The 11,544-nt window shown below is 43.8% G+C and overlaps 1 protein-coding gene across 1 annotated transcript in view; it reads right to left on the reverse strand.

Moving 5' to 3' along the window:
- Positions 1–264: 264 nt before the first annotated feature.
- The window catches only part of stoml3b (stomatin (EPB72)-like 3b), a 23,479-nt gene continuing 12,199 nt past the window's right edge, over positions 265–11,544 (reverse strand). The window contains exons 6-7 of the mRNA XM_045207987.1: positions 839–973; positions 265–749 (exon numbers count right to left, since the gene is read on the reverse strand). Coding sequence (XP_045063922.1) covers positions 561–749; positions 839–973 — 324 coding nt within the window. The 3' untranslated portion in view covers positions 265–560. The remainder of the gene's footprint in view (positions 750–838; positions 974–11,544) is intronic.

Raw genomic sequence — 11,544 nt, forward strand, 5'->3', positions numbered from 1 at the left:
CATTCAATTAAGCAATAAGGCCCGAGGGGGTGTGGTATATGGCCAATATACCATGGCTAAGGGCTGTTGCAATGCGGCGTGACTGGACACAGCCCTTAACCGTGGTATATTGGCCATATATCACAAACCCCTGAGGTGCCTTATTGCTATTATAAACTAGTTACCAACGTATACGGTTTGATATACCACAGCTGTCAGCCAATCAGCATTCAGGGCTCGAACCACCCAGTTTATAATATCCAATAAATTATCAATATAACAGTGTATTTCAACATATTTGTATATATTTATTTTTTTCACTAGAAAAAAAAAGTTAATGGTTTTCAATTTCCACAATAACAGACAAATGAAGACGTCTTGACCATGCAGACATTCTTTAAAAGGTTACTGGATTGTGTTTTATTCCCATCTAAACCAGAACCTGAAATCTGAAACAATCCTCATTGAAAATAAATGAAACTTTTAGAAACATTCTTGAATTGTAAAATCAACTAATCACCTGAATCAACTGATTGAATGTTGCATTAGACAGGAGTGGTGGATGGTGAGTGTTGATGACATCACTTCTTCATGAAGTGGCTGATGACGTCCATGGGCAGAGGGAAGATGATGGTGGAGTTCTTCTCTGCCGCGATGGTAGTGAGGGTCTGCAGGTAACGCAGCTGGAGACCCGACGGAGATTCAGCGATCACTAGAGACGCCTCCTTCAGGGCCCGGGAGGCGTTCATCTCCCCCTCTGCCGCTATCACCTAGAGAGGGAGAAAAATAAGTGGAATGGAACAGATCTACAGAGATCAGATCTGAAGGGATCACATATACTGTGTGTGTGTGTGCTCACTTTAGCCCTGGCCTCACGGCTGGCCTCTGCCTCTGCAGCCATCGCTCGCTGCAGCTGGTGGGGAAGCTTCACATCCTTAATCTCCACACGCTCCACCTTGATACCCCACGGGTCAGTAGCCTCGTCCAGACTGGCCTATAGGAAGGAAACAGAATATTACTGTATTAAACAGCCCTATTCCACCTCACGCAGACTGGACGGCAGGTAGCTTAGTGGTTGAGAGCGTTGTGCCAGTAACCGAAAGGTCGCTGGTTCTAATCCCCGAGCCGACTAGGTGAAAAATCTGTCGATTTCGCCCTTGAGCAAGGCACTTAACCCTAATTGCTCCTGTAAGTCGCTCTGGATAAGAGCGTCTGCTAAATGACGTAAAATATAACTATAGGAAGGGAACAGAATATGACCATATCGGTATTTGTTATTTTATTAGCATCAACATTAGATGTTGCTACTCTTCCTGGGGTCTTCATGAAACATGAAACATGACATAATACAGAACATTAATGAACGAGAACAGCTACATAAATGTAAAAACGGTCAAATAGGGGAGAGGCGTTGTGCCGGTCAGGTCTGCTGTTTATTTGAGCAATTTGAGATGGAAGGGAGTTCCATGAAATATTGGCTCTATATAATACTGTACGCTTTCTTGAATTTGTTCTGGATTTGGGGACTGTGAAAAGACCCCTGGTGGCGTAAGTGTGTGTGTGTAAGTTGACTATGCAAACCATTTGGAATTTTCAACACATTAATGTTTCTTATAAAAACAAGAAGTGATGCAGTCAGTCTCTCCTCAACTCTTAGCCAAGAGAGACTGGCATGCATAGTATTTATATCAGCCCTCTGATTACAATGAAGAGCAAGATGTGCCGCTCTGTTCTGGGCCAGCTGCAGCTTAACTAGGTCTTTCCTTGCAGCACTTGACCACATGGCTGGACAATGATCAAAACTGCCGCCTGCATGCCTGCACTTGCTTTTTTATTTATTTATTTATTATACTTTCTTTGTGGAGTGTGGTGTCAAAAAAGCAGAGCATCTCTTTACCACGGACAGACCTCTCCCCATCTTTACAACCATTGAATTTATATGTTTTGACAATAACAGTTTACAATCTAAGGTAACACCAAGTAATTTAGTCTCCTTAACTTGTTCAACAGCCACACCATTCATTACCAGATTCAGCTGAGGTCTAGAACTTAGGGAATGATTTGTACCAAATTAGTTTTAGAGATGTTCAGGACCAGTAAATTACTGGTCACCCATTCCAAAATGGACTGTAACTCCCTGTTAAGGGTTTCAGAGACTTCATTAGCTGTGGTTGCAGACACGTACATTACCGTTCAAAAGTTTGGGGTCACTTAGAAATGCCCTTGTTTTCGAAAGAAAATCATTTTTTTTAACCATTAAATAACATCAAATTGATCAGAAATACAGTGTAGACATGTTTTATGTTGTAAATGGCTATTGTAGATGGAAACAGCTGATTTTTAATGGAATATCTAGAGTGGGAGGCCCCAGTGCACAACTGAGCAAGAGGACATACATTAGTGTTTAGTTTGAGAAACAGACGCCTCACAGGTCCTCAACTGGCAGCTTCATTAAATAGCACCCGCAAAAAAACACCAGTCTCAACGTCAACAGTGAAGAGGCGACGGCGGGATGCTGACCTTCTAGGCAGAGTTGCAAAGAAAAAGCCATATCTCAGACTGGCCAATAAAAATAATAGATTAAGATGGGCAGTCTGAGATATGGCTTTTTTCTTTGCAACTCTGCCTAGAAGGTCAGCATCCCGGTGTCACCTCTTCACTGTTGACGTTGAGACTGGTGTTTTATTGACCAGGGTTTCCTGGGTATGAATTTGATGGCTCACTGTTCGTTGTTGGCATTTCCTGCCTAAGTTTGCCTACTTTACCAATGAAGTAATCATTAATATAATTGGCAACATGAACATATAATCATATTAATATGGGCTATTTTCAGCCCTTTCCTGGGTAGCTTCTCAGAGACAGACATAATATGGAAAAGAACAAACAGAGCAAAATAACTTGTAGAACTATTTTTGCTCATTTAAAACACCATTCACCTGTGATAGAGAGACACCACTGTCCTCAACAGCTACAGTGGCTTGCGTAAGTATTCACCCCCCTTGGCATTTTTCCTATTTTGTTGCCTTACAACCTGGAATTTAAATGGATTTTTTTTTGGGGGGGGGGTTGTATCATTTGATTTACACAACATGCCTACCACTTTGAAGATGCAAAATATTTTTGGGGGTGAAACATACAAGAAATATGACAAAGAAACTGAAAACTTGAGCAAAACCCCCCCCAAAGTCAATACTTTGTAGAGTCACCTTTTGCAGCAATTACAGCTGCAAGTCTCTTAGGGTATGTCTCTATAAGCTTGGCACATCTAGCCACTGGGATTTTTGCCCATTCTTTAAGGTAAAACTGCTCCAGCTCCTTCAAGTTGGATGGGTTCCGCTGGTGTACAGCAATCTTTAAGTCATACCACAGATTCTCAATTGGATTGAGGTCTGGGCTTTGACTAGGCCGTTCCAAGACATTTAAATGTTTCCCCTTAAACCACTCGAGCGTTGCTTTAGCAGTATGCTTAGGGTCATTGTCCTACTGGAAGGTGAACCTCCGTCCCAGTCTCAAATCTCTGGAAGACTGAAACTCGGTTCAAGCTAGGCCCCATAGTTCCAGTGAAGGGAAATCTTAACGCTACAGCATACAATGACATTCTAGATGATTCTGTGCTTCCAACTTTGTGGCAACAGTTTGGGGAAGGCCCTTTCAAATCAAATCAAATCAAATCAAATTGTATTTGCCGAATACAACACGTGTAGACATTACCGTGAAATGCTTAGTTACAGCCCTTAACCAACAATGCATTAATTTTTTATAAAAAAGTAAAATAAAACAACAACAACAAAAAAGTGTTGAGAAAAAAAGAGCAGAAGTAAAATAAAATAACGGTAGGGAGGCTATATACAGTGGGGTACCGGTGGAGAGTCAATGTGCGGGGGCACCGGCTAGTTGAGGTAGTTGAAGTAATATGTACATGTGGGTAGAGTTAAAGTGACTATGCATAAATAATTAACAGAGTAGCAGCAGTGTAAAAAGATGGGCTGGGGGTGTGGGGGCAGTGTATATAGTCCGGGTAGCCATGATTAGCTGTTCAGGAGTCTTATGGCTTGGGGGTAGAAGCTGTTGAGAAGTCTTTTGGACCTAGACTTGGCGCTCCGGTACCGCTTGCCGTGCGGTAGCAGAGAGAACAGTCTATGACTAGGGTGGCTGGAGTCTTTGACAATTTTGAGGGCCTTCCTCTGACACCGCCTGGTATAGAGGTCCTGGATGGCAGGAAGCTTGGCCCCAGTGATGTACTGGGCCATACGGACTACCCTCTGTAGTGCCTTACGGCCGGAGGCCGAGCTGTTGCCATACCAGGCATTGATGCAACCAGTCAGGATGCTCTCGATGGTGCAGCTGTATAACTTTTTGAGGATCTGAGGACCCATGCCAAATCTTTTCAGTATCCTGACGGGGGAATAGGCTTTGTCGTGCCGTCTTCATGACTGTCTTGGTGTGTTTGGACCATGATAGTTTGTTGGTGATGTGGACACCAAGGAACTTGAAGCTCTCAACCTGCTCCACTACAGCCCCGTCGATGAGAATGGGGGCGTGCTCGGTCCTTCTTTTCCTGTAGACCACAATCATCTCCTTTGTCTTGTTCACGATGAGGGAGAGGTTGTTATCCTGGTACCACACGGCCAGGTCTCTGACCTCCTCCCTATAGGCTGTCTCATCGTTGTCGGTGATCAGGCCTACCACTGTTGTGTCGCCGGCAAACTTAATGATGGTGTTGGAGTCGTGCCTGGCCATGCAGTCATGGGTGAACAGAGAGTACAGGAGGGGACTGAGCACGCACCCCTGAGGGGCCCCCGTGTTGAGGATCAGTGTGGCAGATGTGTTGTTACCTACCCTTACCACCTGGGGGCGGCCCGTCAGGAAGTCCAGGATTCATTTGCAGAGGGAGGTTAGTCCCAGGATCCTTAGCATAGTGATGAGCTTTGAGGGCACTATGGTGTTGAACGCTGAGCTGTAGTCAATAAATAGTATTCTCACGTAGGTGTTCCTCTTGTCCAGGGGAGAAAGGGCAGTGTGGAGTGCAATAGAGATTGCATCATCTGTGGATCTGTGGGGCGGTATGCAAATTGGAGTGGGTCTAGGGTTTCTTGGATAATGGTGTTGATGTGAGCCATGACCAGCCTTTCAAAGCACTTCATGGCTACAGACGTCAGTGCTACGGGTCGTTATTCATTTAGGCAGGTTATCTTGGAGTCCTTGGGCACGGGGACTATGGTGGTCTGCTTGAAACATGTTGGTATTACAGACTCAGTCAGGGACATGTTGAAAATGTCAGTGAAGACACTTGCCAGTTGGTCAGCACATGCTCGGAGTACACGTCCTGGTAATCCGTCTGGCCCTGCGGCCTTGTGAATGTTGACCTGCTTAAAGGTCTTACTCACATCGGCTACGGAGAGCGTGATCACATAGTCATCCGGAACAGCTGGTGCTCTCATGCATGCGTCAGTGTTGCTTGCCTCGAAGCGAGCATAGAAGTGGTTTAGCTCGTCTGGTAGGCTTGTGTCACTGGGCAGCTCGCGGCTGTGCTTCCCTTTGTAGTCTGTAATAGTTTTCAAGCCCTGCCACATCCGACGAGCGTCAGAGCCGGTGTAGTACGCTTCAATCTTAGTCCTGTATTGACTCTTTGCCTGTTTGATGGTTCATCGGAGGGCAAAGCGGGATTTCTTATAAGCGTCCGGGTTAGAGTCCTGCTCCTTGAAAGCGGCAGCTCTACCCTTTAGCTCAGTGCGGATGTTGCCTGTAATCCATGGCTTCTGGTTGGGGTATGTACGTACAGTCACTGTGGGGACAACGTCATCAATGCACTTATTGATGAAGCCAGTGACTGATGTGGTGCACTCCTCAATGCTATCTGAAGAATCCCGGAACATGTTCCAGTCTGTACTAGCAAAACAGTCCTGTAGCTTAGCATCTGTGTCATCTGACCACTTTTTTATTAACCGAGTCACTGGTGCTTCCTGCTTTAGTTTTTGCTTATAAGCAGAAATCAGGAGGATAGAGTTATGGTCAGATTTGCCAAATGGAGGGCGAGGGAGAGCTTCGTATGCGTCTCTGTGTGTGGAGTAAAGGCGGTCTAGAGTTTCTTTCCTCTGGTTGCACATTTAACATGCTGGTAGAAATGAGGTAGAACTGATTTAAGTTTCCCTACATTAAAGTCCCCGGCCACTAGGAGCGCTGCCTCTGGATGAACGTTTTCCTGTTTACTTATGGCCTTATACAGCTCATTGAGTGCAATCTTAATGCCAGCATCGGTTTGTGGTGGTAAATGGACAGCTATGAAAAATATAGATGAAAACTCTCTTGGTAAATAGTGTGGTCTACAGCTTATCATAAGATACTCTACCTCAGGCGAGCAAAACCTTGAGACTTCCTTAGTATTTGATTTTGTGCACCAGCTGTTGTTTACAAATATACACAGCCGTTCTATCCTGCCGATGTAGCGTATATCCTGTCAGCTGTATGTTGTCCATGTCGTCGTTCAGCCACGACTCGGTGAAACATAAGATATTACCGTTTTTAATGTCCCGTTGGTAGGATAACCATAATCTTAGGTCATCTAATTTATTTTCAAATGATTGAACATTGGCTAACAGGATTGATGGAAGAGGCAGTTTACTCGCTCGCCGTCGGATCCTTACAAGGCACCCCGACCTACGTCCGCGATATCTCCATCTCTTTCTCCTGCGAATGACGGGGATTGGGGCCTTGTCGGGTGTCTGTAGGATATCCTTCGCGTCCGACTCGTTGAAGAATAAATCTTCGTCCAATACGAGGTGAGTAATCGCTCTTTTGATATCCAGAAGCTCTTTTTGGTTATAAGAGACGATGGCAGAAACATTATGTACAGAATAAATTACAAATAACGCGAAAAAAGTATAATAGTACAATTGGTTAGAGGGCTGTAAAACGGCAGCCATCCTCTCTGGCGCCATCATGAAAAGCAATGCTAAAAAGGTTTTAAGATCTCTTTTAAATATGTCCACAGTTTCGGCCCCCCTCAGGTTCTCTGGCAGGCCATTCCAGATTCTGGGGGCATAGTAACTAGAGGCTGCCTCTCCATGCCTCTTGTTCCTAGGCTTTGGGATATTAAAAAGGCCAGTGCCAGAGGACCTGAGGGATAACTTGAAAGCATGTCTGACATGTATTGGGGTACACAATCGTGGATTGATTTAAAAACAAATAGAATAATCTTCAAATTAATTCAAAAAATCAAAGGCAGCCAGTGTAGAGACCTTAAAACCGGCGTAATGTGTGCTCTCCGTCTGGTCTTGGTCAGTACCCGTGCTGCAGCATTCTGGGTGTTTTGCAGTTGACCAATGGCTTTCTGGGGTAGACCAGACAGGAGAGCATTACAGTAGTCAAGCCTGCTTGTAATAAAAGCATGGATGAGTCTCTCTGTATCAGCCTGAGAGAGAAACGGCCGCACCTTGGCAATGTTCCTCAGGTGGTAAAAAGCTATTTTGGTCACATTCCTAATGTTTTATTGCCCGTTAATTAAAGTGTGCAGCCAGATTCTCTCTCTGTGCTTTGGCTCCACAATAAATACCTTGGTCTTGTCTTTATTTATTGTAGCTGGAGGAAGTTGTAAGCTATCCAAGTATTTAAATCACTAATACAGTCTAATAATGTATCCGTGGCGCTAACATTCTTTGGTGAAAAATAACTGTAAAGTTGTGTATCGTCTGCACAGTAGCAAAAATCAATGCTGTACTTTCTGATAACACTACGAAGGGGTAACATATATAAACTGAAAAGTATCGGACCCAAAATTGAACCTTGTGGAACGGCACATGTGATATGTATTTCCTCTGAGTTATGTTCACCAAGGGTGACAAAAAACTCTCGACCGGTTAAATAGGTCCTAAACCAATTTAGAACTGGACCGGAGAGGCCAACCCTCCTCTCCAGTCTGTCCAGAAGGACATAATGGTCAACAGAGGCCAACCCACCTCTCCAGTCTGTCCAGAAGGACATCATGGTCAACAGAGGCCAACCCACCTCTCCAGTCTGTCCAGAAGGACATCATGGTCAACAGTGTCGAATGCAGCACTTAAATCCAAGAGTCCAAGGACAGAGAGCTGTTTGGCATCTGTGTTGGCTCTAAGATCATTTACCACTTTAAATAAGGCTGTCTCTGTGCTGTGGTCAGCCCCAAAACCATATATATACATTGGGGAGAACAAGTATTTGATACACTGCCAGAAAACCACATTGAATGATTTTTAAGTAATTAATTTGCATTTTATTGCATGACATAAGTATTTGATCACCTACCAACCAGTAAGAATTCCGGCTCTCACAGACCTGTTAGTTTTTCTTTAAGAAGACCTCCTGTTCTCCACTCATTACCTGTATTAACTGCACCTGTTTGAACTCGCTACCTGTATAAAAGACACCTGTCCACACACTCAATCAAACAGACTCCCACCTCTCCACAATGGCCAAGACCAGAGAGCTGTGTAAGGACATCAGGGATAAAATTGTAGACCTGACAAGGCTGGGATGGGCTACAGGACAATAGGCAAGCAGCTTGGTGAGAAGGCAACAACTGTTGGCACAATTATTAGAAAATGGAAGAAGTTCAAGATGACGGTCAATCACCCTCGGTCTGGGGCTCCATTCAAGATCTCACCTCGTGGGGCATCAATGATCATGAGGAAGGTGAGGGATCAGCCCAGAACTACACGGCAGGACCTGGTCAATGACCTGAAGAGAGCTGGGACCACAGTCTCAAAGAAAACCATTAGTAACACACTACGCCGTCATGGATTAAAATCCTGCAGCGCACGCAAGGTCCCCCTGCTCAAGCCAGCGAATGTCCAGGCCCATCTGAAGTTTGCCAATGACCATCTGGATGATCCAGAGGAGGAATGGGAGAAGGTCATGTGGTCTGATGAGACAAGAATAGAGCTTTTTGGTCTAAACTCCACTTGCCATGTTTGGAGGAAGAAGAAGGATGAGTACAACCCCAAGAATGCCATCCCAACCGTGAAGCATGGAGGTGGAAACATCATTCTTTGGGGATGCTTTTCTGCAAAGGGGACAGGACAACTGCACCGTATTGAGGGGAGGATGGATGGGGCCATGTATCGCAAGATCTTGGCCAACAACCTCCTTCCCTCAGTAAGAGCATTGAAGATGGGTCGTGGCTGGGTCTTCCAGCATGACAACGACCCGAAACACACAGCCAGGGCAACTAAGGAGTGGCTCCATAAGAAGCATCTCAAGGTCCTGGAGTGGCCTAGTCAGTCTCCAGACCTGAACCCAATAGAAAATCTTTGGAGGGAGCTGAAAGTCCGTATTGCCCAGCGACAGCCCCGAAACCTGAAGGATCTGGAGAAGGTCTGTATGGAGGAGTGGGCCAAAATCCCTGCTGCAGTGTGTGCAAACCTGGTCAAGACCTACAGGAAACGTATGATCTCTGTAATTGCAAACAAAGGTTTCTGTACCAAATATTAAGTTCTGCTTTTCTGATGTATCAAATATTTATGTCATGCAATAAAATGCAAATTAATTACTTAAAAATCATACAATGTGATTTTCTGGATTTTTGTTTTAGATTCCGTCTCAGTTGAAGTGTACCTATGATAAAAATTACAGACCTCAACATGCTTTGTAAGTAGGAAAACCTGCAAAATCGTCAGTGTATCAAATACTTGTTCTCCCCACTGTATATATATATATATATATATATATATATATATATATATATATAATATTATTTTATTTTTATTTTTTATAAAGTTGGCACTTAAAAAATAATTTTGCTGTTTGAAGACCAATTTCTCCAGAAATTTGCTTAAGAATGGAAGGATGGAGATTGGCAGAAAATTGCTAAGCGCTGAAGAATCTTGATTACTTTTCTTCAGAAGGGCTTTCACCATAGAAGTTTTTAGTGCAGTGGGGAAAGTGCTTGTGAAACAGGGAGTGATTAACAATAGCTTGCAGTTCTTCAGATATGCAATTCAAAACTGTTTTGAAGAAGATGGTGGGGATAGGATTGAGAAGGCAGGTAGAAGGCTTAAGTTGTGATATCACTTTCCTGAGCATGTCTGTGTCAACCAGGGAGAATAAATCCACAGTGCCTTTGCGTGGTAGGCTAGGGCACATATCATCAAACTTCTCATCAGGTCTTGCTTGACTGATACCCAGCCTAATGTTGGTTATCTTGTCTCTGAAATATGCGGGGGTAGGATTTAATAGGCCATCAATGGTCGAGAAGAGCACTCAGAAATTATTCTTATTAATAGTGATCAAATTAGAAAAATGAGCCCGTCTGGCCTTTCTAATTGCCTTGTTAAATATGCCAAGTTGCATTCTCAGAATATCATAATGGACCTACAACTTTGACTTTCTCCACTTCCGCTCTGCCTTTCTGCAATTTTTCTTTAATTTATTAGTTTCCTCACTCATCCAAGGGGCTCTCCGTTTGGATGTGGCCTTTTTCAGCTTTACTGGAGCTATGGCATCAATGGTTGCCCTTAATGTGCTATTCAAGTTATCAACTAAATCATCACAAGAGGAAGGCCCGTCTGGCATTTCTAACTGCCTTGTTATATATGCCAAGTTGCTCTCTCAGAATATCATGATGGACCTGCAACTTTGACCATCTCCACTTCCGCTCTGCCTTTCTGCAATTTCTCTTTAATTGATTAGTTTCCTCATCCAAGGGGCTCTCCATCTGGATGTGGCCTTTCCAACTCTACTGGAGCTATGGCATCAATGGTTGCCCTTCATTTGCTATTCAAGTTATCAACTAAATCATCACAAGAGGAAGGCAGAATAGGTGGTGGAGTATTGTTCATACACTCAATAAACATCTGTAGCAACTTCAGAGGTAAGACGGCGTTCCTTAATAATGCGTTCAGTATTACCCTGTGTTGCTATGGGCAACAAGGTAGTAGAAAATACACAGTGGTGATCAGATAAAGCAACATCAACAATAGAGGATATGTCAATAGAAAGCCCCTTGGTAATAACCAGGTCCAGAGTATGGCCGTGGTTATGGGTGGGCCCAGTAACATGTTGGATAAAGTCCATAGAGCTCAACAGATTCAGAAATTCAATGGCCTTGGAGTCAGTCTCTTTGTCAACATGAATATTAAAATCACCCAACACAATGATTTTATTGAAGGACAATAGACAAAAATTAAGATAAATCAGTTTTAAAAAAGTGGACCTCAGTCATGTTCTTGGTTCACCTCATAGACAGACAGGACCTCTGACAGGTTCTTGGTTCACCTCATAATCAGACAGGAACTCAGTCATGTTCTTGGTTCATGTCATAGACAGACAGGACCTCTGACAGGTTCTTGGTTCTAGGGTTCTACAGTGGTAGGTTCTAGGCAGGGGGGCCCTAAGCGAGATTTGGTTCACAGCAGAGAGAAATGTTCTTTTTTAAGTTCATTTTCTGCATTTCTACACATTTTGCCATGGGGCAGAGCGCTAATTTTTTTAGCAGTGTAAATATAATTTTCTACAATTCTACACATTTAGCCATGATTTATGCCATGTTAATAGGAGTCTGAGTGAGATTAACAAAATCAAATGGGGTGGGGT

This window comes from Coregonus clupeaformis, chromosome 27 (assembly GCF_020615455.1).
Source record: "Coregonus clupeaformis isolate EN_2021a chromosome 27, ASM2061545v1, whole genome shotgun sequence".
Lineage (NCBI taxonomy): Eukaryota > Metazoa > Chordata > Actinopteri > Salmoniformes > Salmonidae > Coregonus > Coregonus clupeaformis.